At 52.6% G+C, this 25,013-nt stretch overlaps 7 protein-coding genes across 7 annotated transcripts; 5 read left to right on the forward strand and 2 right to left on the reverse strand.

The window, feature by feature from the left end:
* Positions 1 to 1,589: 1,589 nt before the first annotated feature.
* J4E92_004809 (uncharacterized protein) lies at positions 1,590 to 6,987 on the forward strand (the record flags this gene model as incomplete). Its single annotated transcript, XM_051496197.1, has 8 exons — positions 1,590 to 1,884; positions 1,947 to 2,794; positions 3,213 to 3,253; positions 3,307 to 3,427; positions 3,481 to 5,517; positions 5,571 to 5,945; positions 5,992 to 6,665; positions 6,726 to 6,987. 8 exons carry the CDS (start codon positions 1,590 to 1,592, stop codon positions 6,985 to 6,987), a joined length of 4,653 nt encoding a protein of 1,550 aa, XP_051354037.1.
* Positions 6,988 to 7,747: 760 nt separating this feature from the next.
* On the forward strand, positions 7,748 to 9,808 carry J4E92_004810 (uncharacterized protein; the record flags this gene model as incomplete). The annotated part of the gene is made up of 1 exon (XM_051496198.1): positions 7,748 to 9,808. One exon carries the CDS (start codon positions 7,748 to 7,750, stop codon positions 9,806 to 9,808), a length of 2,061 nt encoding a protein of 686 aa, XP_051354038.1.
* Positions 9,809 to 9,993: 185 nt separating this feature from the next.
* On the reverse strand, positions 9,994 to 10,840 carry J4E92_004811 (uncharacterized protein; the record flags this gene model as incomplete). The annotated part of the gene is made up of 2 exons (XM_051496199.1): positions 9,994 to 10,646; positions 10,738 to 10,840. 2 exons carry the CDS (start codon positions 10,838 to 10,840, stop codon positions 9,994 to 9,996), a joined length of 756 nt encoding a protein of 251 aa, XP_051354039.1.
* A 494-nt stretch (positions 10,841 to 11,334) lies between these two features.
* On the forward strand, positions 11,335 to 14,589 carry J4E92_004812 (uncharacterized protein; the record flags this gene model as incomplete). The annotated part of the gene is made up of 2 exons (XM_051496200.1): positions 11,335 to 13,613; positions 14,208 to 14,589. 2 exons carry the CDS (start codon positions 11,335 to 11,337, stop codon positions 14,587 to 14,589), a joined length of 2,661 nt encoding a protein of 886 aa, XP_051354040.1.
* A 1,423-nt stretch (positions 14,590 to 16,012) lies between these two features.
* J4E92_004813 (uncharacterized protein) lies at positions 16,013 to 17,029 on the forward strand (the record flags this gene model as incomplete). The annotated part of the gene is made up of 1 exon (XM_051496201.1): positions 16,013 to 17,029. The coding sequence occupies one exon, from the start codon at positions 16,013 to 16,015 to the stop codon at positions 17,027 to 17,029; it is 1,017 nt and encodes a 338-aa protein (XP_051354041.1).
* A 3,213-nt stretch (positions 17,030 to 20,242) lies between these two features.
* On the forward strand, positions 20,243 to 22,813 carry J4E92_004814 (uncharacterized protein; the record flags this gene model as incomplete). Its single annotated transcript, XM_051496202.1, has 1 exon — positions 20,243 to 22,813. One exon carries the CDS (start codon positions 20,243 to 20,245, stop codon positions 22,811 to 22,813), a length of 2,571 nt encoding a protein of 856 aa, XP_051354042.1.
* A 182-nt stretch (positions 22,814 to 22,995) lies between these two features.
* On the reverse strand, positions 22,996 to 24,217 carry J4E92_004815 (uncharacterized protein; the record flags this gene model as incomplete). Its single annotated transcript, XM_051496203.1, has 2 exons — positions 22,996 to 23,729; positions 23,806 to 24,217. The coding sequence occupies 2 exons, from the start codon at positions 24,215 to 24,217 to the stop codon at positions 22,996 to 22,998; spliced, it is 1,146 nt and encodes a 381-aa protein (XP_051354043.1).
* Positions 24,218 to 25,013: the final 796 nt, after the last annotated feature.

Consider the following 25,013-nt stretch of genomic DNA (forward strand, 5'->3'; position numbering starts at 1 on the left):
TAATGGTCATCTTACGGACTGACTCGATATAGGAGGCGTCGTCCAATAACCTGAGCTTGGCAGGATGTAGGCTAATGTTCTTTGCCCAGAGTGTGACCGCTGATCTTGGCTGGAAAGATTGTTGACAGCTGAGTTAACCGGGGGCGACGACATGGTATTCAAGTAATCACGGCATCGCAACCTATCCAGGCAATTCCTGAGTGTCCATGTATGCAGACGTTGCGTGGTACGGCGTATCTCACATGCATATTCTATATATTGGACCTATCGCAAGAAGCGATCAGCAATGATAATGCGAATTCTGCACTCGTGAGGCACTCCCTGGAATATCGACTGTGCCCACGTGCGCTTGAATATGTCGTTGGGACTAGTCTCAGGCACATCGTTACTCGAGTCGTGAGGCTTGCCGCCCAGGGTCTGCCTGTTGGTGCCGGCGTAGCTGCCGGTAGTGCAAAGTCTGAGAGTCATGTACGCATGCAAGCGCGAAGCTGCCGCGATTGCCTGACAACGGACCTGCAGCAGTGGAGCTCACAGGTAGTTCTAAAACACGCGTTCATGATAACGGCTTGGAATGGTGTCAGTTATTTCTCGGCCATGAATTGCAATTGAGTGCACTGAGGATGACTACGCGTCTGGCAGGAGCCGCGTCAGACGGGTCGGACAATAAACTAGTCCCGGGGGATCGCCTCCGTTAGCCACATGGCCGCCGACCTCCAAGCCTTCAACGCCAACAACGCCAAAATCCTGAAGATCGGCATACTTACTTCCCCTAATCGCAAGTGGCTCAAAACATTGATTCACTCACTTTGCAATCGCAATCGAAATCCCTAGTGGCAGTGGCTCAATTGTCCATGGTTGCGTCCAGACCATCGACCAGCCAACGGTAGGGCGGACAGGCCTCCAGCCGGAAGATTGCGACCGTGTCCAGGGCTGCCCTTGACATGTCAGCCCAAATTCGGACCGTGAGAAACCGATTTGGACTTCGTGAGACGCTCTAGTCCTCTTTCTGGTCAAGCGAGAGGGGAAGACACGAGCGGGAGTCGACTACTGTTGCCGCGGCTGTGGTGTGCATAATGGACCGCCTCGCTTTGGACGACGCCTCTGGTTCCTGGCAGGTTTTTATCCTTGAGACGACAAGAGTCTAGAGCAGCGGCTGGTCCGAGGCAACCTTTCACCTCGCCGTGCAGTGACAGCATCCGTCTTGGCCACCAAACATCACATCCTGACACCAAGGGAGTGTACGTGCGACTTCCCGCGTGGACGCGCGACATATACTAGTCACATAGCGAGGAAAACTCGAAGGCGTCCAGTGCGGGTACATTCGACTTTTCCTTGGGTGGGCCAATAACACCTACAATATCCGTCACACTTCAGATCCTCACTGTTTGCGTCGTTACTCCACGTTCGCTTCTCGGTGCGATCATCCGTCGTGGACCCACGATCTTCATAAGCCCTCTGGTTCATCCGGTTCACGATCCACAGGACAGGCCAACATTGAACTCCACGCTGTGGGCTTCAACGGCTACTGCGCACCAACGGACTGAGCGCTCCACAGTCGCACGGCGCTGGCGACAAACACCAGCAGGACTATGGTGGAAAGCCGACAACCCGAGGTCCTGGCCATCATCGGTACTTTCACAGTCGTCGCCTCTCTGACAGTCTTCCTCCGGGTATGGTCGCGGTACCTCGGACGCAACTTTTGCTGGGACGACCACCTTATCTTGATAGCCTTTGTCCTCCTCATACTAGATACTCTGGCAACATGGATGTACATTGTACTGAGCGGCACCGGCTATCATGTCTATGATCTGCCCAAGAAGTCCGTGGCAGAACAGCTCGTTGCGATACGATGGAACTTCGCAGTACAGATGATGTACCACCCACGTACGTATATCGGATCTGCAGGACATTCCGGAATTCTGCTGACATGTGGCGTCTGCTTCTAGTCATGGGATTGATTCGAGCTTCCATCATCATGTTCCTCTTCCGCATGAAGGATAGTCGGCGGCGCGTACGATACCCGTTACACCTTACTTTCTGGCTGAACATCATATACTCCGTCGGGTCGACTATAGTCAATGTCGTGCAGTGCACACCTCGTGCCTACGCTTGGTCCAGACCCGCCATGGATAGCATCGATGCCAACGGAAATGTTGTACCCGGTGGTACCTGTATCGATGCGCGTACCTTTGTACTCGTGTCGTGTGGTTTGTCCATCTTCATGGACCTCATCATCATCCCAATCCCTTCTATCATGGTATGGGGCCTCCAAATGCACCGACGTACAAAGCTCCTAGTCGTCATCGTCATGAGCCTGGGATGGATCGCGACAGGCGTCTCAATCGGCAGATTCATCGTATATTACTACCGGTTTGCTCCCACCAACAAGGATCGCACCTGGGACATTGGCATCGGAATCAGCATCGCCGAACCAGCTGTACACATCATGACAGCATGTGCGCCAGCGACCAAGTGCCTCTTCCGAACCCTGTTCCCACAGTATGGCACCGGCCGGAACACCTCTTACTACGAAGATCGTACTGCAGGTACAATGCGACCGAGCACTAAGGTTTTCGGGAACTTCAACTTCGGGCTATCCAACAACCCAGATGACGAGATCACTATCCAGGAACTGGGAGGAGCGCCTAGGACTGCCCCACTTCCACCCGTGAAGGACGAGTGCGAATATGGATTGAAGGCAATGGGAAGCTTCGAATCCAAGGAGTTTGTTGCGAGGGGATTAGGGAGGAAGAAGAGCTGCTCAAAAACCGCATGCACAGAAGCTAGTGAGCCCGTAGAGGCCGAGCCAGAGCATTGCCTGGGGCAAGCTCGGTGATTGTACTTTGAGTCTGCGTTGATGAGCGATGATAGCGTTTAAGATACCTGGTGAAGATATTCACACTCCTTTAGCACATAGTAGTAATCGATGACGTCTACGGCCAATTGAGAACTGTGCGTATGATTGTGCCCTCGCATTGTCATGGCCGGGAGTGGAAGGAGGCGGGGCACGCGTGGGCGCGCTGCCACGTGAAGGCTTAGCGCGATTTGGTGGGCGGTACCGAGACCCTTGCCCATGTGAGACGGAACAACAAACATTAGCAGCGACGCATTCCAGCACGACAGCACATGCAGCCACCATGAGGATTATAGAACTCGTAATCGATGTAGGCGACCCCAAACTTTACAGTGGTCGCTTCCTAACACGCGCACAGGGCTACAAGTCATACGCTGTTCGTACCGTAATTTCTGGCTGGTAGGGCTTGTTTACGCTCCCCGCACGCAACGACACGACTGACAGCCGATCAGGGACGAGAGCTTCAACTCGATCACGGGACTGAACGGATCCGGAAAGTCGAACATTCTCGATTCAATATGTTTCGTACTCGGAATCAACAACTTGAGCGTGGTGCGGGCGCAGAACTTGCAGGTGAGTGTGGACAGCAGGATGTACGCGATACGGGAGCGCTGACGGTACTGCAGGATCTCATCTACAAGCGCGGCCAAGCGGGTGTCACCAAAGCGAGCGTTACCATCGTGTTCGATAACCGCGACAAATCGAAAAGCCCCGTCGGCTTTGAGGAACATGCACAGATCTCGGTGACGAGGCAGATCGTGCTCGGAGGAGCGAGCAAGTACCTCATCAACGGGCACCGCGCGCAACAACAAAGCATACAGAACCTATTCCAGTCTGTACAGCTGAACATCAACAACCCGAATTTCATGATTGCACAGGGAAAGGTCATGCAGGTGCTGAACATGAAGGCCAAGGAGATTTTGGCTATGCTGGAAGAGGCTGCTGGAACACGCATGTTCGAGGACAGGCGGGACAAGGCGTACAAGACCATGGCTAAGAAGGAAATGAAGGTGCAGGAGATTACGGAACTACTACGAGACGAAATCGACCCGAAGCTCGAAAAACTGCGAATGGAGAAGCGTGCCTTTCTGGACTTCCAACAAACACAGAGCGAGCTTGAGCGCCTTACGAAGCTAGTCGTCGCATACGACTACATACGATACAACGAGCGTTTACAACAATCGGCCGAGGACCTTGAAGCCAAGAAGCAAAGGGCGAAAGACCTCGACGCGTCTGCTGTGCGCATGAAGAAGGAGATTGAGAACCTCCAGGAGGACATCAAACAGACAAAGGCAACACGAGAGAAGGAGCTGCGCAAGGGCGGAAAGTTCCAGGCTCTGGAAGAGGAAGTCAAGACGCATTCGCACGAGATTGTCCGCCTGACGACAGTGCTAGATTTGAAAACGACTAGCATGGCCGAAGAGGTAGAACGGAAGGAGGGTGTTGAGAAGAGTGTCAAAGAATTGGAGAAGCTACTCCAGGAGAAGAAGCAGACGTACGAGAAGTTACAAGAGAAGTACCAGACAGCCCACGCGGAGCTGGCGAAGCAGACGGAGGAGGTGGAGAAGAAGGAAGAGCTTCTCCAAACCCTACAGACAGGTGTGGCTTCTAAAGAAGGCCAGGAAGGCGGTTACCAGGGCCAATTGCAAGACGCCCGGAATCGCGCAAGCGCAGCCGCGACCGAGCAAGAGCAGAGCAAACTTCGGATATCACATCTTGAGAAGCAGATCAAGGAAGACGAACCGAAGGCGAAAAAAGCCAAACAACAGAACTCTGGGCTCCTCCAAGACCTCGAGGCGTTGAAATCCCAAGCTCAGAAGCTAGAAGCGGACCTTGCGAAGCTTGGCTACAACGAAGGTCAGGAAGCCGATATGTATCAGCAAGAGTCGCATCTTCAGGCACGCATACGCGAACTCCGCCAACAAGCAGACGGCATGAGGCGGCAGGTTGCGAACATCGACTTCAGTTACAACGACCCCTCCCCGAACTTCGATCGGTCTAAAGTGAAAGGTCTTGTCGCTCAGCTCTTCACCCTAGAAAAGGAGCATACCCGAGCAGGTACTGCTCTGGAGATCTGCGCTGGTGGTCGGCTGTACAACGTGGTTGTCGACTCCGCTGCTACCGGCAAGCAACTTCTCGAGAATGGAAAACTGAAGAAGCGAGTGACAATCATCCCGCTTAACAAGATTGCAGCTTTCAAGGCGTCAGCAGAGAAGATTGGGGCTGCGCAGAAGATCGCACCAGGAAAGGTCGACTTGGCCTTGTCGTTGATCGGATACGAGCACGAGGTCAACGCCGCCATGGAGTACGTCTTTGGGTCCACACTCGTCTGTGAGGATGCTGAGACCGCTAAGCGCGTGACCTTCGATCCAGCAGTGCGCATGAAGAGTGTCACTCTACAAGGCGACACGTACGACCCAGCTGGTGTTCTGTCTGGCGGTAGCGCACCTCAGTCAAGCGGAGTTCTCATTACTCTCCAAAAGCTCAATGAGATTACGACAGAGCTGAGTTCACAAGAAGCCCAGCTTCAGTCGCTGCAGGCCACCATGGCCAAAGAGAAGAAGAAGTTGGACGCTGCTCGTAAATCAAAACAGGAGCTCGACCTCAAGAGACACGAGATCAAGCTCACCGAGGAGCAGATTGGCAGCAACTCTTCCTCATCGGTAAGTGATGACTCCTAGAATGCGAACCTGGGGCTTTGCTAATTATGACTTAGATCATCCAAGCCGTGGAAGAGATGAAGCAGACCATTGCTCAGCTCAAGGAAGACATAAAAGCAGCAAAGACTCGCCAAGACGAGGCCAACAAGGACGTCAAACGTATCGAACGCGACATGAGCGAGTTCAGCAACAACAAGGACAGCAAGCTTGCTGAACTACAGTCATCGCTGGACAAGCTCAAGAAGGCTTTGAACAAGAATAGCGCTTCGATTAAGCCCCTACAGACAGAGATGCGCGAAGCTATGGTCGAGTCCGAGCAATGCGGCAGTGACCTGGCAGCGGCACAAGAGCAATTTGAAGAGGTTCAGACAAATCTGCAGTCGCAGCAAGCAGAAGTCGACGAGTTGCTAGCTGAACAATCTCGTGTACAGGTAAGTTTTCTAGACCGACGTCACTTGTCGATGCTAACTTCGGTAGGACGCCCATGACCTGGCTGCAGCCCACTTGAGAGACGAACAAGCGAAACTCACAGGCTTCGACGAAGAACTTCGCTCGCTTGAAGACGCGATCAGGTCGAAGAACTCGTCCATCACTGAAGGCGGTCTGGAGCAACAGAAGCTCGGCCATGAGATCGAAAGATTCCACAAAGAACAGGAAGGCGCAGCTAGCCATGTCAAGGCGCTAGAAAAAGAGTACGAGTTCATCGCGAGCGATTCCGAGCTCTTTGGACGTGCGGGCACAGTCTATGACTTCAAGGGCGTGAACATGGCCGACGCTAAAACCAGGCGGAAGTCGTTGGAAGAGCATTTCCAGCAGAAGAAGAACAAGATCAACCCCAAGGTCATGGCTATGATCGACAATGTTGAGAAGAAAGAAGCCAGCCTCAAGCGGAACATGTCAACAGTCATCCGGGACAAATCCAAGATCGAAGAGACTATCGTCAAGCTCGATGAGTACAAGAAAGAGGCGCTACACAAGACCTGGACGATTGTCAATCGCGATTTCGGTCAAATTTTCAACGAGCTGCTGCCAGGCAGTTTCGCGAAACTGGATCCTCCTGAGGGCAAGACAATCTCTGACGGTCTGGAAGTCAAAGTCATGCTGGGCAAGGTGTGGAAGCAGTCACTGACAGAGCTGAGTGGTGGTCAAAGGTATGCAATCACTCGTACTCACCCGTACTCACCCGGATCACATGCGCTAACATTTGCTAGATCACTTATCGCCTTATCCCTCATCATGGCCCTCCTCCAGTTCAAACCTGCACCCATGTACATTTTGGACGAAGTCGATGCTGCGCTGGACCTGTCGCACACACAAAATATCGGTCGCTTGTTCAAGACCCGTTTCAAGGGATCGCAATTCATCGTCGTCAGTTTGAAGGACGGCATGTTTCAAAACGCAAACCGCATATTCCGCACACGGTTTGTCGACGGCACTAGTGTGGTGCAAGCATCGTCGGGATCATCTGGATAGGTATTGATGTTTGCGTAATGTGTTATGAGGCATGGTTGGGATACCCGGTTTGCATGACTTGGTTTACGGACTGGAAAGATATCCGCGTAGTTTTGCATAGAATGGTGTTGGTGGAGTCTTGTTTATGACACTAATGTCCCGGTTGGGAAGTTGGTATGCACATCCGCGGCCCAAACGGCCACTTCCTCGTTAAGATGTCTTGTCGTCCATGTCTCCTTCCTGATGCGGAAACCAAAGATACAAGCTGCTTCTACATCCCAGTTCAGAGCAACACCGTGCTTCCTACAGTTGCGCACTACCTATTCTTTCTGCGCACCCACCTACGATACACCTATTGGCCTCACCATCGGTTTGCTAATCAACATATCGTCCACTAGATGCGTGATCGACTGGGCGCACACGCTTCAAATACGCAACAGTGGCTTTCATCGCCGGTCCGCTCATGCTATCGGCACCACCGACCAGGGCCCACGCAATCGATACCCCCGCGTATGCCTCTATCACACCTTCGGGCATACCAGGGCTGATCGCACCCTCTGCACACGATCTCGGTAGCTTCCTGGGTCCGAGCTCGCCGACGTCTCTCACTAGACATTACACCTCACTTCAGGACCATGCCGACCAGATCGTTAGCAGTGAGTCATCAGAAAATGGCGAAGGAACTACCCCAAGACGTCACGTCGACAGACGTGAGGGGTTTAGCTGGGATCATCGAGCAAGCCTCGGAAATGAGAGCAGGCACAGTCGCAACCCAATGGCAATGGAGCAGGAACGTCCGAAAACGCCGCCACCGCTGGAAGAGATAATTCGAAGGACGACCATCGACGATGCGGACCACATCCAAAACAGCAAGCTGCAGCATATCGACAGTATGGAGTCGCGCACTTCTGAGACTACAGCTCGAACGGGTTCCTTTTCCACAGAAACCAATGATTCTTACGTCCGCGATCACAGAAGGTCATCCATCGCAGCTTTTGCCAAGGGTATCGTACGGCACGTACCAGAATTCAGGATGCTTCACCTGCCCGAAAGCAAAGATGACCAAGACCGGCGAGATCCCCAGGAAGGAGGTCCGCTTAAACTACACAAGAAAGACCGCATGCTATCATTCGCACCACTTCCTGTTGTCAAAGCGAAGGAGTCGTACGAGCAAGCATCAAAGCCATCCGTCGTTATCGAAGAGCCAACAACGCCAACAAAGACTGCAAAAACCCCATCGTGCCCACAGTCTCCAACGGGAAAAGGCGGACTGCGGGACCGCAGAAAGGTCAATCTCGATCTTTCCATGCCAACCGTCATTCCAGACTTACCTGCTCGCGGCCGCTCACCCGTCGATATTATGGCCAACCTCGGTGCTCCACGCGCGCGAAGCCCGAAAACACCGTGGATTCGCAAAGAGCAGCCGAAGTGGGAGCCAATGCCAATGGCCAAAGCTACGCCAATCCTCGAAGAAGACTACATTCGGGACAGCACCTCAGCGCTGAAAAATGACAACAAAGGTGGCGTAGGTCTCCTGCCCGATACCGATGCGATCTTCTCGTCGCAATCCCCGAAGTTCGAACGACCGCCACCGAAAGTACGAGATCGGTGTTACATTGATCGTCCGCGATCGAAAAGAACGAGAAGTGGCAGAAGTGAGAAGAGTGGTACGAGTGCCAGCGATTCCACGGTGGCCAAAACACCAGATGGGAGTTGGACCCCAGCAGAAGAGAATATATACAGAGAACAGCAAGCCCGAACAAAGGCAGAGTTGCAGCAAATAGCGAGCGAATCCAAGGCGACACGTTCGCGCCGCTGGTTATGGCTGAACAAATCGAGTGACGATGCACCACCCTCTCCTGGACCCGCGCAATCTCTCAATCGCCGCTTCTCTTTCAATCCCTTCCGACGCTCAAACCGCATCTCCGACCAAAACGGCACAGAGGCTACCAAACAGCAAACTCCATTCTCCTTCTTCCCGGCTCGGGGCAAACAGGTACCTCCAGTAAAGTCGCTCGCACAGATGCATGCTCCGCCAGCCTTCATCCCACCGGGTCTCCAACGCGTACCAACTCCACCAATGTTCGACTCAAACGGCGAAGTCAAAGGCAAGCTAGCAGACTTCTTCTTCGACGTCCACGGCGGTGGCAGCGCAATCAACACACGCAACAAGCCCAAGTCCAGTCCAGGCGGCTACTGGGATTCCGACGCCCTACTCATGAGCCTAGCAAACGACATCGACAACCCCTCAGACGAAGCAGAAGACGAAGGCCCCTCCGGCCCCCGCAGCGACTTCATCAACCCCCCCGTTGACTTTGGCCCGAGCAGTACCCTCACAGCAAGCACAAGCAATGAAATCGGCAACGCAGCAGGTTACCTCGGCGTAAAACCGCCAGCCAGTCCCTCCCTAGCCGCCACATCCCCCATGCTGGGCCACGACGTCTGGTCCCGCATCCACCAATCGCACTACCCCGACACCCCCGACGAACGCACTCTCGCAGCGCTCGCCCGCCAAGAAGAAGAAGAGCGACGCAAGTTTGAATGGCTCGTCCCTGAACACCTTCCTAATAGTCCGCTGTGCCCTCTGCATCCGAAGTATAGGGGGCCCAGCGCGGACTTGTGTTACTGGCATGGACGTAGGTCTGGTAATGAGATTAGGAAGGGGGAGTATGGGGGGTTGGGGGCGAAGGGGGTTTGGAATAGCGCGAGTGGGAGTAGTGGGTATAGCCAGCATGATTATGGTTTTGGGGATAACGGAGTGGCTGGGGGTATGCCCAGGCTCGCGGGGACGCCGAGTAGGGAGGTGAAGAAGAGGAGATTGATTAGCTTGTCTAATTCTTAAGTGCTAGAGTTGTTGTTAATGTCAAGTTGAAACATCACTGAGAGATGAATGATGTTTACATACGAGAAGATGTATTCTAGACATGCAATTACCATCTACTAAACCGTCGTACCCCATGAAATGCGCCAGTGAAGGAGCCCGTCTATCGTAATGCGAGTGCGCTCGGCACCATGCGCCGTTGTCCCTCAAGACTTCTTGTACGCACTAGCAGGCTTTGCTATCTTGCCGGCATCGCTCCACAACTGCTCCCTCTCACGGATGATCTGCTGCGCCCATGCCTTGACTTCCTCGCTCTTGATAACATCTGCGACCCACTGGAATTCCCCAAGATCATTCTCGCACTTGGACGTGCGCTCGTATTCGACCATCTGAACGAGAAGCTCAATCTTGTCAATGTCGTGCACAAAGTGCGACTCAGCCGTCTCGCTGTCCTCGTATTCCTGCCATAACGCCCTGATGTCCTGGCCGTTGAGTCCACCGTTGAACTTGCCCAGCAGGTTTGTGCAGATGTAGTCCATGGTCTCGGTCTCTCTCCTGCTCTTCTCCTCCTTGGAGATTCCGTCTACGGGTGTGATGTCACCGACAAGCGCCTCAGCCATGTCGTGGACAACAGCCATGCGACAGCATCGCGCGATGTCGAGCTTGGAGCTTATCGAGGCAGGAGCCATCATGGTGAGGATGCTCATGCGGTACATGTGGTCGGATATAGATTCGCCATCGCCAATTTCGAAACGCTGCCATCCTGCACGTTTGGTCGTCTTTAGGCGCTCGAGGAGGTGGAAGAAGGGTAGCGGTGAGTCGGTGTTTTCGGCGTACTTAAGTGCGTTCTCTGAGAGGACTTTGGGGTAGGTTAGCGCTGTGTTGGTGAAAGGTATGAGGGGTAAGAGAGGTGTCGCATACGGACGAGCTATTGCTTGTTCATGACATACCACTCTCAACTGTCCACTTCTTCTGTTCTGCTTTCTTCGCGTCAAGTACACCGGCGTTAGGATCGGGCACGCCGTTGACCTGGGTTGCTTCGTCGACTGTCATGATTGCTTTGTGTCTCGAATGCAGTTCGGGGTCGGAGGTTTATAGAAGTCCCGTGGGTGCGTGATTGTCTTATAAACGGTGACTGTTTGGCGAGTGAAGAATGGCGGGACAAGTGACGAAAGTCAGACAGGGAACAGAAGGCGCGAACGGACCTATCGATAACACCCGCCTTGGCAAACAACGCAAGGGTCCCGTCACACCGCAACACCACGCATGCACCTCAAGTCTCAGGGACATTGACCAGGGTCACCGCGCGAATGTATGCCCTGCGGTCGCGAACATGTCTCGACCGCCCTCAACCGCCTCTGCGGCCACCGCGACTACCATGAGCGGCCATGCGCGCACCGCGTCGGTCAAGACAATTCCCAAACCTCAAGCAGTGAACCCAATAGCAGCGCCCGATATTCGCCTGTTCGTAACCAATTTGCGATTGTTGGATTTGGATTTGCGACCGGATTGGCCTGAAATCACGATACAAACTTTCTCGGCCAAGAATGCAGACCAGCGACAGAGAATTGGCGGGGCTGAATGGGCACTATTTCGACTCTTCGAAATATGGGATCCCAATGAGACAGCACAGGTATGCTGGGATGAAACCTCACGCTGATCTATGTCTGACTCAGCTACAGAAACTCCAGCCCTTCTTCCCGCCACTCGAACCACTCCAATCGTTAAACCTCCGCGCTGCGCTATACCGATGTCTGAACGAATTGAAGAAGAACGGCGCTTTGGGAAGAGAGTCAGTTCTTAGGAAAACAATGCTTGACGAGTGCAAAGGCGAGAAGTTCTACGAGATACTGGCTATATTTTCGAATGTCGTACTCAAAAAGGTTCTTGCAGCGCAAGACGGAGGTGACAGAGATGCCGTTGTCGCAAGAAAACTGGCGACAGCGTCAACACTCTCAATTGAACAGCAACGGTCATTACTGCCCCTAGCTATCGCACATAAGGCAGCGCTCGTCAACGTGCTGAGACAGAAAGAAGAGAAGAGGCTGAAGTACATGGAATTCCATGGTCTTCTGAACAAAAAGGCAGCAGATATCCGGGGTCGCATACGCAAATGCAAAGATACCCCTCGAGCGCAAAAGCCAGCGATACCACAGAAAGAAGCCAATGCCATCAAGAAACAGCTCAAGGACAACTGGGTTGGCAACCAACAGTGGCTCGACGTAATGCTACGCGGCGAAAGCGTACAGGCGGACGATGCGTTCCTAAACAGCCGTTTCGACAAAGTTTTGCATATGGTGGAAAAAGGCAGAAAACTAGAAGACGTCGCACCTGAGACTGGATTACTGGAGAATCTGCAAGCAAGAGTGCAAGAGCAACAGGAGAGGTTACAAAAGTGGAAGGCTTTCCATGCTGAGCTACAAAACGACGAGTCAGGGAAGGAAACATCAGGAAGCGGACAGACTACGGCGCCAGTAAAGGAGTTCCACTTCGATGACCACTCGCAATATCAATTGCCGTCGTCGAAGCACACCGCAGAATCTGCGAGTGTAAAGCGGCCGACTATGCGAACAGAGTTCCAAGACATCCTGTCTGATATGGACAGTGAGCTGGCGCGAGCCGCCAAATTCAGGGCTAGTACTGCATCCACAATTATACATCATAGAAGTACCTCGACGGCAAAGACTGCTCGCCCACCACTTCTCACAAGGAAATCTACTCAGACGGAGACGATACGCAAAGCACCAGTGATTCCAGCTAAGCCTGTCAAATTACAGTCACCATCAAGACCAAGCTCGTTAGAACATGTCCCGGTCTTACCCAGACCATCTCGGCACGTTCCGACAACTGCCACACCAATCGACTCAGATGCCACACTAATTGGTCAATCATCTGCGTCGAGTAGGGCTACGACCCAGCACGACGCGTCACCGACGGAGACTGATAACGAGCGCACACCAGTACTGGAGACTAGATCTGCTGTTTCCGAGCCCGTCGTCGATAACTCATCGTCTGAAGCTGCCAAGACACTTACTAATTTCTCAGAGCAAAAAACAGACCTCTCTCCCGAAAAGCTACTTGAGCCATCGCCAGAATACCCCTCTGAACCACCAATCCCAACGTTCGATCCCCCAGAACTCAATGCTGAAGAAGCACTTGCCGACCAGATCATCAACTCCATCGGTAATGCGACCCCATCTCCGATCAAGAAACCTCAACCACGTATGTCCCTTTCGCTCATCGAACGCACACGCATGACAATGGCACGGACAAACTCTTTCGAACCTGTTCCAGAGTCACCTGATCTCCCGTTGCCATCTATGGGACCACCACCTATCCCTTCTATCACTGGAGATGAAGACGGCGACCGACGCGCAACACTGGCCGAACGAACCCGGCTCACCATGGAAGCCATGCAATCCAACCCCCGCCCCACCGCCACAGCAAAGAAGGAACAGCGTAAATCTAGCCGATCATCACTCTTCCCCGTCAACCAATTCGATACACCACGGAATCGCAAATCCTTCGAACTCCTAGAACAAGCAAAGCTCGAGAGCATCGAGCGTACACCCACCGAGCAACTATTCAGTGACGAAGTGGATTACGATAGGGTGTTCAAGTCAAGACCGAAGATTGCCACAAGTCCGGTCTGGAGTCCTGAAGGCGGCGTTGGTGGTCAGGAAGAGTTTGGAAGTGACGGTGAAGATGTGGATGGTGTTACGGGTATAGACCTGGGAGATGTGGATCAGGACGATGATGGAGAGGATAGGTTTAAGGAGAGTTGGATGGATAGTCCTAGTCATAAGAAGGGGGTGAGGAGTATGAGGTATTAGATACGAGGAGGTACAATTGTAAATGACATATCATCGTTGGGACCAGCCTTGTGCGACCATCCATCTTCTCGTCCCACTCACGACCAATCTTTTACCTCCACGTACGTTCTCCGCTCGCCACGCTTATCCACTCCTCCGTCACCAGTCTCAATTCTCGTCTCGTTTTGAGTTGGATCGAAACAAGTCACCTGAACAGTACCGTTACATGCTGGATACAGTTCACGCGTCTCCATATCACAGAACATCTGCTCGGGCTCGGAATAGAAGTCAGGTCCAACACTACCGGTGCTTTGGCAAATCTCCACCGCACTTTGCGTGACGTCTTGACTCTTGACTAGTACTCCATCGAACTGCCTCTGGAGCGGATGGTCGGGTGAAGTGCGCCGAGACTTCGATTTGGGAGTATGGGGAAATGGCCAGTAAGATGAAGAAGACCGCGATCTTAGAAGCGACCGATGCTTTGACGGTCCGGGCGGGCATGAAAGCCTTTCTTCGCATTTATAATACCACCAATCTTCGTCAAGACACATCTGGTCGTACATAAGAAACTTGCATGATCGATACCACGACGAATACGATACATATAGATCGGCTGGTGAAAGACAAGCCGACTACTACTTCGCAGCAAACTCGAAGGCCTATGCTCAAGCAGTGGAGGGCGATGTCTACGCTTTGATAAAGAGCGGCACCAGTGTGAACCAGCCGTATCCTGGAAAAGGCTCAAATTGGTGGACCTTTGAACTTCCAGAACTCACCCGTAACGCCCGCGTGGACAGTATCAAAGCGGTACCTATCAACAGAGACGATCGTATGCCATTGGGAGAAGACTATGAGCGTTTCGAATTGGGCGACGAAAAGGTGATCTGGAGGAGAGGCGATGAACCGATTGGTTTCCCAGCAGATGAGATGCATGGCGTCGCGAGGCCCGGTGAGCCATGGGAGACTCTCCCGGATGTGGAGATCTCCTAATCGATCCGCATGGCTGCGTGTCGATAACCATTATCGACGGACAAATGGCTCTGAGCGTCATGAGCAAAAGAAAGGACCAGGGAGAGTGGTTTGAAGTGAGGTGGTATTTCCCCATGTTGAGTCTGTCATTGTCGATGGCTGCTTTTGTTTATTTATCAAGTCGCTCGTTTTGCTTTTCTGTACTATGACTTAGAAAATGCATTTACGTATGTGAGATGCACGAAATTTCGCTCAAGATATCCGTATCTCAACCTTGCAAGTATCTCGTGGAGCTGCGCATCATTGAATGTGACTGGTCGCAACCCTGTGTGGCCGACGAATGAGGGAATCAGGCCAACGGCCATCAGGTGTTCGGGGGCCATCGTACGGCGTCGCACTTGACGCTGCTGCATGTCAGACTCGCGCAATGCTGAGAGTTGACATAAATAGTGAATAAGCGGCGCCGTAGCTGCTCAGGTGCGGTCGGATGGAATGTTGGAACCTCGGGGGGCTTGGCCCTCGTGACCCTGACCTAGCCTGATTGGCGCGATCGGCTCTCTCAGACTACAGCGTACATGACCCCTCATGCTCGGAAGGTTTCAGGCAGAATGCCTCGTTTACAGCCACCTTCACATATTACGATTGCGATTGGTTCACGATCTATTCAAGGCTCACACACGGTGGCCGGTCATGTCTGGGCCACAGAACGTTCCGTGCCGCAATGGCGAAGACCGCAGGCCCCGCAACGCCTCTCCTCCATCCCAGGAGACTCGCCGCTCAACCTAAAAGCTGCCAAATCTTAGGTCAACCTCGACCGCATATCCATTTAGTCAACAGCTTTCTCTCGGGCCAGTGCAGGAATACCCGTAGACAAGATGAAGCTTCTTGATCTTCCCAGAGAGCTGTTCGAAACGATCCTCCACTACGCCATCCTCGCCCGGGGAATGAAAAGAGGTCTGCGTCTGAGACTTGTAAACTGTATGGAGCTCTATCATGTGTTAGATTTCCACGCTAACCACCACTAGATTACTTCGCGCAAGAGGTGATGGGCGCACTTCGTACCTTCCGGCTACTCGATGGAATCGTATTCCACCGTTGCTACACGTGGGAGGTGATATACTCTTATCAATCCTATCTGGAATATCGAGTCATGCATGAGCCTCTGAATGGCAATCGGTTCTTAAATGACGTCAGAAACATAGCCGTTCAGATATCAGCTCTGAGCCACGGCCATAAGGTCGATGATAGTATCATCCCAAACGTGGTCCGCACTTTTTTCCCAGTAGAGGCATGGGCAAGCAGGTCGAATAGGGAGCGTTTGAGGGATGATTTTCGCCGCTCACTCAAGTGGGACTCTGTCGAAACCGAAAAACAGCTTTTTGGTGCCGCGCTTTGCACCAATACGCTATCGTACATTCGGCAGTCTACGAAACTACGAGATGCCATGTTGTCAAATCCTAAGAGCCCCGATAACAGCTGTGTATTTGGAGATTATGTTGAGCTCGCCGCAAGGTTTGGCAACGAGGAACTTCTAGAGTATCTCATGACGAGCGAAGCATCCGATCTCGGCCCAGGGTTAAGATCTCAACTTTTCCAGTCTGCAGCAAAAGGATGTCGGATAGACATCGTTCGATTCCTTTACAACTTCCGCAGCGAGGACTGGCCGTGGCATTTCGAAAGCTCCACAACTTGGGGCAAGGGCCCACTGTACAACATCCGCGCAAGCGTTCGCGATCCTCAGATATGGGACTTCATTGAGGCCTTGCGCATCGCTCATGGCATGTATCCGACCGGTAGGAAACAGCTTTACGGCAGGATCCGTCATTGCGCAGCACTTGGCAGGATGAATATGGTTTCGCATCTAATCCGAGTCGCCGCACATACCAATGAAGATCGTAATCGGCACTCAGTCTGCATGTCTTTCATATCGGACTACGAGGTCTCATGTAAACTGCGAAATGAGGGAGTCAAGCACGCCATCGATCGTGGCTACGTACCTATCGTCGAGCTTCTACTAGACGATGGGGCTGACCCGAATCAAGCTCTTGCGAGCGCTGCTCGCTATGGTCAACACAAAGTCTTGAAACTGCTCTTAGATCGTGGGGTCAACATCAGCGATGCGGTTGTCGAAGTGGGTATAAACGAAAGCTGCACAGTAGTACCCACCAAGCTCTTAGCGAATATGGAAAGAGGACCTCATCTGGACGTAGTGCGGCTCCTTCTTGACGCCGGCGTAGACGTCAACGAAAGCATTGGCAAGGACAGCCCTCTCGTCGGAGCAATCGCCGCAGAACATACAGCACTGTTTGAGTTCCTCCTCGAACGAGGAGCGGATCTGCATTCCCCTGGGACAGCAGAAGAGTGCGTACGAAGAGCGAAAAAGGTTGGACTGGAGTCTATGCTACTGTTGCTCGAAAAGCATGGGGTTGATGTCAATGTTGAGTTGGAAGAAGGGGCATGATTGAACGATGTGACTTCTTTCGCGTGGAAGTAGGAACGTCCCATCTGTTGCATTTTCTAGTTGCGCTCCTAGACGTTTGTCTGATCAATGCATGTGGCATCAATCCAGAGCCATTCTTCAAGCAACCAGTGGTTTTATCTTAATCTTGCAACGAAGCCAAAGCCTACAAGCTGTGAGCGGTTCGCGAAGTCTCCCTATCCGTGACACCATGGCGATGACGCGAACGATGCGAAGAGAGCATCCGCATCACAGGGCCGTCATGTGACGATGCCGATTTTGTCCCTACATCAGCTACACGGGCACACAGCTCGCTGCGATAGTCTCGATCAAGTTGGGCGAGTTTCACAAGGAAATCGAAAGAAAATCTCGCTTTATAGCTCTCTTTGTCGTTCGTCAATCGCAGGGAGCAGTCGTAGGGTCGCACGGTGAGCTCCGTGGATTCCAGCTCCCAGGAGCGTATTCTTCTACTCCATCGGCCAGCGAAACCGGGAACGTGAGCTACCTCGTCAACCTTGACGAAAGTATACTCGTAGGACTCGCATATTCTGCCCAGATAGAGATGTATCGACAGTAGCTTACTAGAAGGCGATACTACCACGAAGCCTGGTAAATGGGATTGCTGTGTACCGTTGCAACTTGGATAGCAATCATGATATGATTCGCTTGAGCACGAGGCGCGGAGAAAGTCTTCCGAAACGATAGGTAGCGTCATCGTTGCAAACGATGAGAGTCTATCGTTCCAAGCCACATCGCTCGGATCCGGAGACTTCAGCTGTAGAATGAATGCAACCAGGTTGGTGGCGCACAAGCAGAACGACTTCTTGCAACACCTTAGGATATGTTTTGCCACTGCGACATCCGTAGCTTTGTAGTCGACCTGTAGATCTTTCCCTTCGCCGCAAAGCGCAAGTAGTGAATAGACACGATCTCGGCTGATGTGTGCCTCCTTGAGCTTAAATCGGTTCATCAGATAGATAAGACTTCTACCCTTCCAGTCCATAGTAATAGATTGGCGAAGAAGTTCGAGTCGTCTAGGGTAGCTTTCCGAACTCGAACTTGGAAGTATCGGGAATAATGAACCGTCCAGTTCGATATCAGCGGCCATGAGCGTTATCTTCCGTGCAAGCCCGAGCTCTTGCGTAATCCATGCCCGATCCCAGTACTCGGCAACGCAAAGATGGTGAAAGCCCTGCCCAGATTCAGGATGTCCCAAAGTCGGTTTCTTCTTATCTTTTGCGCACTTTTCGCTCATAGTACGTGGTCGCATGTACTCCAAAAATTCGGCGATGTTGACGTCATCTCCCAGCCATGACACCACATTCTTCGCTCGGCTGAAGATCACACCCATCTGTTGTACCTGGTGATTTCGTTCGGAAGGGTCGTTCTGGTTGATGCAGAGGGCGTCGATCCAGATCCACGCACGTGTTAAGTGCTTGGTTCGTCTCGCCCGTGTGAGAAATCGGTATAGGTTGTGACGCACTTTGAAGGGTTTGCCGTCTATGAGAATGGTATAGCGTTCGTCATCACCGCCCCATACATATGAGAGACATACATATGAGGCTTCTGTAGTAGCGCGTTTGATCTTGCATTGAACGTGATCGCCGGCGGACGTTCCGCTTAGGAGTCGTATGAGTCTGATTGAGGAAGTCTGTCGGTCCAAAGGCCGGTACTGGAAGGGGCGCGAGACATGCTCAAGCCAACGCTCGAAGAGCGACTTTTCGGGTGGCTGCTGGTTTGTATGAAGTTCCGCGCGAAGAGAGAAGGTAGCGGACATGTGGATCGGGTATTGCTGAAGATTGCCAGGATTGGGGTGGTGCCAGAGCACGGGTGACGACAAATATGAGGAGGTAGCTTATAAAGGCGGTGCGTGTGCAAGCCGGGCGGGGCAGTTTAAGGCAGAAGAGCTACAAGCCATCCTCGATTCGAGCATACTGCTTACGCCGGAATTCCAAAAGACTGCCTCACAAGAAGATGCGCCTTTGATCCAGACGGGAGCCTGGAATTGGGTCGCGTTGGTTTGCTACGACTTCTACAGTGTCAATGAGAATCAGAAGTATCCTGTATGCTTCCTGGTTATTACAATCTAACTAGACAGTGCTATGAGATAGCATGCTAAGCGGGCTTTCAGAATGTCTGTAAACCTACGAATTTTGAGGCGCGATGCAGTAGCGGATAGTCTGCAGGATGCTGAGGTGACATTCATATCCGAGGCGAGGGTTGCAAAGATAGCGAAAGACTGCGACGGTCTTGTTCATGGCTCTTGCAGAAATTGTGGTCGCAATGAACGAAGGCAGGCTGCCACCTGCGAGCCGGAGCCCCACACTGCCAGGACCGTGCGTTGACACGTTCGCCACCGGAAGACCTCGGAATAGACAACCGTCCCTTGGCCTAAACGACCGCACTTCTTACAAATAACGCTTTGCATGCTTCATTTCACGCGGAATGCAGACCTGATACCGGCACCGTAACCGCAGCTTCTGGCCAACGTATACCGATTTGAAGGCAGTTGGCTACCCGAACGATCGCCAGCCCAGATCAAAATCCACCACTCAATGACTTCAAGCGAATGGGGTGTAGCAAAAGGTCGCATACCTGGATGTGGACAGTTTCGTCACTATTCAAGGAGCCGTTTGAGAAGACATGCTCTCATCGCAGCGGCCTCTGACAAACATGGTAAAGTTCCTGTTGCCGTCAGTCTTTAGTAATTGTCAAACGATATCCTGTTTACGTCACGTCGTCTCATGTCGTCGCATTCCTTAAAGCTATCGCACTCTTACGAGGTCTTTGTGTTATTACCTTCTGCAGCGGGCATCGAGATCGCAGAAAACGTCCTGTTCCGAGCTTTGGACTCAACGAGTTTACTTTCTTTGGTCCTCTTGCCATTGACGCAGCAAGGACGTCGAAAGAGCACAGTGGCACTAGCTGCTCATCACATGTAAATGTGATGTGTTGGTCGAGCTTTACTTGCAGGTATGCAGCGCGGCTCCGCCACCGTGTCTTGTACAGTACCCCCTTGGCTATGTTTGATCACCGTTGCCCACGAAACAGCAGTTCCTCTGTTTTGAAGCCCTCCTTCATTGCGAGCGCGCACGGACGACTTCGGTTTAGTATATCAGTCTAGCTATACCCCACCTCCAGGTACTTGGCTACATCCGACTTGCGACGCGACCAACACACGTTGCCATATTCCTCACACAATCCCCTTTGCCAATAATGGCGCTCACGCCCTTGCTATTCGATGCTTATCAGAAGTACAAGAGAGGAACCGAAGATCTTGTTCAATGGCTAGCTGAGACAGCCCGCGCCACTGGTACCGTCAACGAGGTGTTCAGCGATAGTCAACAACATGGGAAACCGCCTACGGGAGGTAGATTGAAGGGATCCGCCAGGAAAGCCGCAAAGAATGCCCCGGCTACGTACCATATCACCGCTAGATCATTTGTCGCTCTTGCGACAGCCATCGCCAACGATGCGCGTGCATCTGTTCCAACCTCGGTCTTCGGAACCTTGCAGGCTGTCATTCGAGGTCGCAAAGATTGCGCAGTCTGGTACGCAAGCACTTCTGACTGTGCAGACAATGCCGTCAAGGAGAACAACGCGAGCCACCAATACTTCATCAAGACTTTGGAAGACGTCCTCGAAATCCTCAAGGCCGCCAAGAGGCCACCAGTCGAACGTCGGCAGCCCAAGACCACAAAGGCAGAAGCTATACGCACGAGTAACAAGTACGAGCTGCTGGAGAACGAGGCTCTCCCAGAGTCCAACGATATGCCCGAGATTATCGAGGTCCACGCCAAACCCGCCAAGTCGAAGGTGACCTACAAGCTCGAAGAGTCTGATACTGACGTTACCTTCGCCATCTACTGCTTTCTCAAGGACGTTACAGATCTCAGGATTGCAGTCAGACGCACTTGGCGCGAGTTCGCGAACGGCGACATCGGTCTCCAGGCCGCCGCGCTAACCATGAACGTCGCTTTGACAATGATAGAGAAGTTGAGCAACGATTTTGAAGAAGCCAACCCTCGATTCAAAGACTCGAAAGGTCATAGTATGCACGGCGAACTCATCGGCTTCTTACAGCGCAGCCGCTCCAAGGTTGAACCAGGTTCGCCATTCGTCGATGCAGCCAATGATTGTGGGGAGCCTTTTGCTTACAAACAAGAAAAGCAATCATTGAGCTTCAACACTGTCGTATGCAAGCATGTCACAGAGTTGCTCCTCTTCACATTCAGTGATATAACGAAGAACGAAGAATTCCGATACTCCAACGATGAAAAGAGATTTCTCAAGTGTGTTTCACAGCTTGCAGCATCACCTTCGATAGAACCCCGTTTCATGGGTGAATACATGGTGCGAAAGGCTGCATTCGCCATGCTTCGCGAGGGCCGGCTGCAAAGCTGGATCTTTTTCTCGCTGCAAATCTTCTGGGACATGCAAAGAGAGCTGGAGCGTCATTTATCTGTCGGTGAGGAGCTTCTCTACAAGATCGGACAGCAGATCATCACAACATACCAAGCCTACCTCGACGTCAAAGGATCCGAGGAATTAGATGACTTCTATACACTCTGTCGTGAAAGCGTTATCGATCGCAAAGAGTTTGTCGAAGCCTTCATCGTCAATAAGGAGGCCCAGATGGCGTTCGATATCGACGAAGAACAATTACCGCTAAAGTTCCGGCAGATGCCTGGGTTCTCACTATTGAGGTGCGACCCTGCGTTCTGCGGTGTACTCCTGGCCACCATGTGCAAAGAGCATCACGAAGTAGCCATCGAATGTACCTCAAACGATGGTCAGATCATTGTTATGGCTCATCTGTACAACGCCGCTCAATGTGCCGGACATCTACCTGAAGACCTGCGATGGGCAGATATGGACCATTTGATCGAGCAACAAGGTAGCGACTGGATCTTTATGGGCAAGAAACCACACCAAGACCCTGAATTCGGAAGACGCGTCCTGCTGATCATGGGAAATGTGGCCCACGATTTCACCAGAGGTTGGAGACCTCGCACCGTAGGCAGCAGCTCAACCTATGTTTCCCGCGTCAGTGGAACACGTCGCCTCAGTTATCATTCCCAGTATCTCGAGTCGTCCGTTGACAGAATGCCACGCGATAAGACGCATCAGAAAGTCAAGACCTTGGAGAAATGGCGTCAACAAAGACAGAAGGGGCCTGTACATGACGACGGACCAAGGAAAGACACGCTCGTCAAATTAGAGTTGTTGGTAGGAGACGCTCAGAAAAAGTCTCACAATCCGCACAAGCCGCTGTCTTCTCTGGAAAAGCTACGTATCTTCAAGGAGGTGGTTAGCAAAGATGAGACGGCTCTCACATTTGACGTGTTGCAGCTGCATATGCGATGCACCCAGGTACTGCTGCAGATCTATAAGTACGCTCGGAAGGTCGCACCGGTCGACTATCCAGCATTCATTTTCCAAGGAGATTCATGGTTGACCATCGCTATCCCCTGCATGCTGTACAACTGGAAGAAGAATCAACCACACCACCCGTGTATCTTTCCGGTGGTGAGTATAATGCTTCGCAAGATGATTGAGAAAGAGGGGGATTCGGCTATCAAGGGTGCTGCAGCGTTGCAGAAGAGTATGAGGGTCAAGTTTCCAGGATACCGGAGTGTGGATGAACCTAGCTTCGAAACCCCGTTGGAAGACTTGATTCCCGTTCAGCTGCGTACCGAGTTTCCATACTCGATGTATTGGCAAGTGGTGCAGGAACGATCGGGCAACTCTGGATATGGCTCTAGATACGAGTCGGAGGTGGATTAGGTTGCATCTTGGGAGAGATCATCGACACTTCTAGCTTCGCGCGAAGGGTAGATTCTCGGCTCAGCGTCTAGGCTTCCAATACAGATATACGAACACTGAACGACATGCAAAAGTCCAGACGCGAAAGCACGATCATTGTCCCACGGATTGACGGACTAATTAATTGTAGCTAACATCTAAATCTACAGCATCGCAGTCATGACGCCAAACAACACCAGGAGTCCTACACCGAAGCTCTTACCAGCTGCAGCACCAGAGTCACCCGTCTGCTCAGCCACAGCCGCGCTGCCCGTCGCACTTCCCGTCGGCGTCACACTAGCCATACTCGCACTCCCCGTAGCATTCCCCGTCTCCATCGCATGCTCACCGCCCACACCCCCATCCACATTAACATTAACCGTCGCACTCGCACTCGCGCTCGGACTAGCCTCCGTCTTCAACCCCGAACTCGTCGCCGAACTCGAACTCTTCTCCCCACCATCCTCACTCCCACTCTTCTTAACTTTCCCATCCCCGCCATCAACGACAATACTCTCAAAAGACCCACTCAAATCGCCATACTGATAGCTGGAACCGGGATTCTGGTTCCTCACCTCCACCTTCTCCACCACCATCGTAAAAGGCGCAGCGCTGTAATCCGTTTCGCCGCCCGCCCACTCGATGGTTCCCTCGGCGTTGTTGGGGTCGCCGCCGGCCCAGATGCCGATGCGGACGTTCATGGGGGTTTGCGGGTAGTTGGAGCCGCCGTTTGCGTCAGAGTAGGAGAGTGTGCGTTTGGGGGTGCCGTCGACGAGCCAGGTTGTGGAGGTGGAGGTCCAGGCGATGGTGTAGTTGTGCGATGTGGATTGGGTGTCGGGGATTGGGGCGTCGACTTCGCGGTCGTGGGTTGTGGTGTTGCCTTTGCCGAAGTAGTTTGCTGGGGTGGTGTTAGTGGGGGGTTCTTATGGGTGGATGCGAAGGGGTATGGATAGGAAGAGTGGTGGAGGACTTACTCTGCACATTCCCGGGTTGCCCACCTAGCCACTCCCAATCTACCTCATCCAGATCGTCACTCTCCAGAATGGCACTGCTCACCACGCCCTTGCCGGGCGCAGCTTTCATGACGAAGCTCACGCTGCCGAAGAAGATGTACCAGTTTGATTGGATAGTGGGTGCATCGCCGGCTTTGTTGATGGTGAACTCCGCTCCTTTCGAAGTGTACTTCACGTCGCCAGCAGTGACCTTCCAGTTCTCATTGTCGGCGCCGGTGGTGAAGTCGTGGGTGTAGACTGACTCGGAGAGTGCGGTGTCTGCTGGACAAGATTTCTTGGTTGGATCGCAGTCTGTGGAAGTTTGGGCGAGAGTTTGGGTGGCTGAGAAGAGGACGAGGGAGAGAGGGAGTAAGGGGATATTGGAGAGATGCATAATTCAAAATTGTAGAATTCAGTCGCTCTTCTGTCGATGGTGTGAAAGAGAGACTTGGGGAAAAGATGGAGATGTGACAGAGACAGAGACAGCGACAGTGAACTCAATGAAGAGGAGAAACCAAGCCTTGAAGCAAGAGGCTGAAGATAAGCACCACAAGAACCCACGTACCCACCTACTTTAATCACAATCTACAAAGCTTGCCATGCTCAACCCTCCGCGTGGCACGCACCTCCCTCGTCGCCGCAATCAAGGGGGAGAACCGCACCACACCACTCTCCACAGCCCCCGTCACTGTGGGTCCCTTGAATTACCATCGTCAGCTCCCAGATCACTCCCTGTACCCAAAGATACGGGTGCCAGGACCAACCATCCACCATTGATAGCGAAGACAGCTGCGGCGGGAACGAGAGGGTCAGGAGCGGTACGCGAATTACAGGTACCAACTCTCGGCCCGTGTTAAAGCCGCGTGGGTTAATGACGACGCTCGACCCACTTGGCGATCCCGAAACTCAATATATGCCAGCTGGGAGTGTGGCTGGTGTGCTTGCTAAGTATAGATAGCTAGGTACGCGAACACGATGTTGAGTGGATTTGAGTTTTTGTACGACTGAGGGGTTTGTGAATGGCGGATGTTGATAGGAGGATTTTGGGTGTTGCTTGTGTCGATTATACGGAATGTGTGGGTTGTGAGTGGCGCGCTGGGTCATCCTCCACCTGCATGCTCGTACGGACGGCGTGTGGGTCATCGCTGTACCGAGGTTCTTGTACGACGGACACGATGTACATAACAAGT

The sequence above is a fragment of the Alternaria infectoria genome (genome assembly GCF_024043175.1).
Source record: "Alternaria infectoria strain BMP 0036 chromosome Unknown scaffold_6, whole genome shotgun sequence".
Lineage (NCBI taxonomy): Eukaryota > Fungi > Ascomycota > Dothideomycetes > Pleosporales > Pleosporaceae > Alternaria > Alternaria infectoria.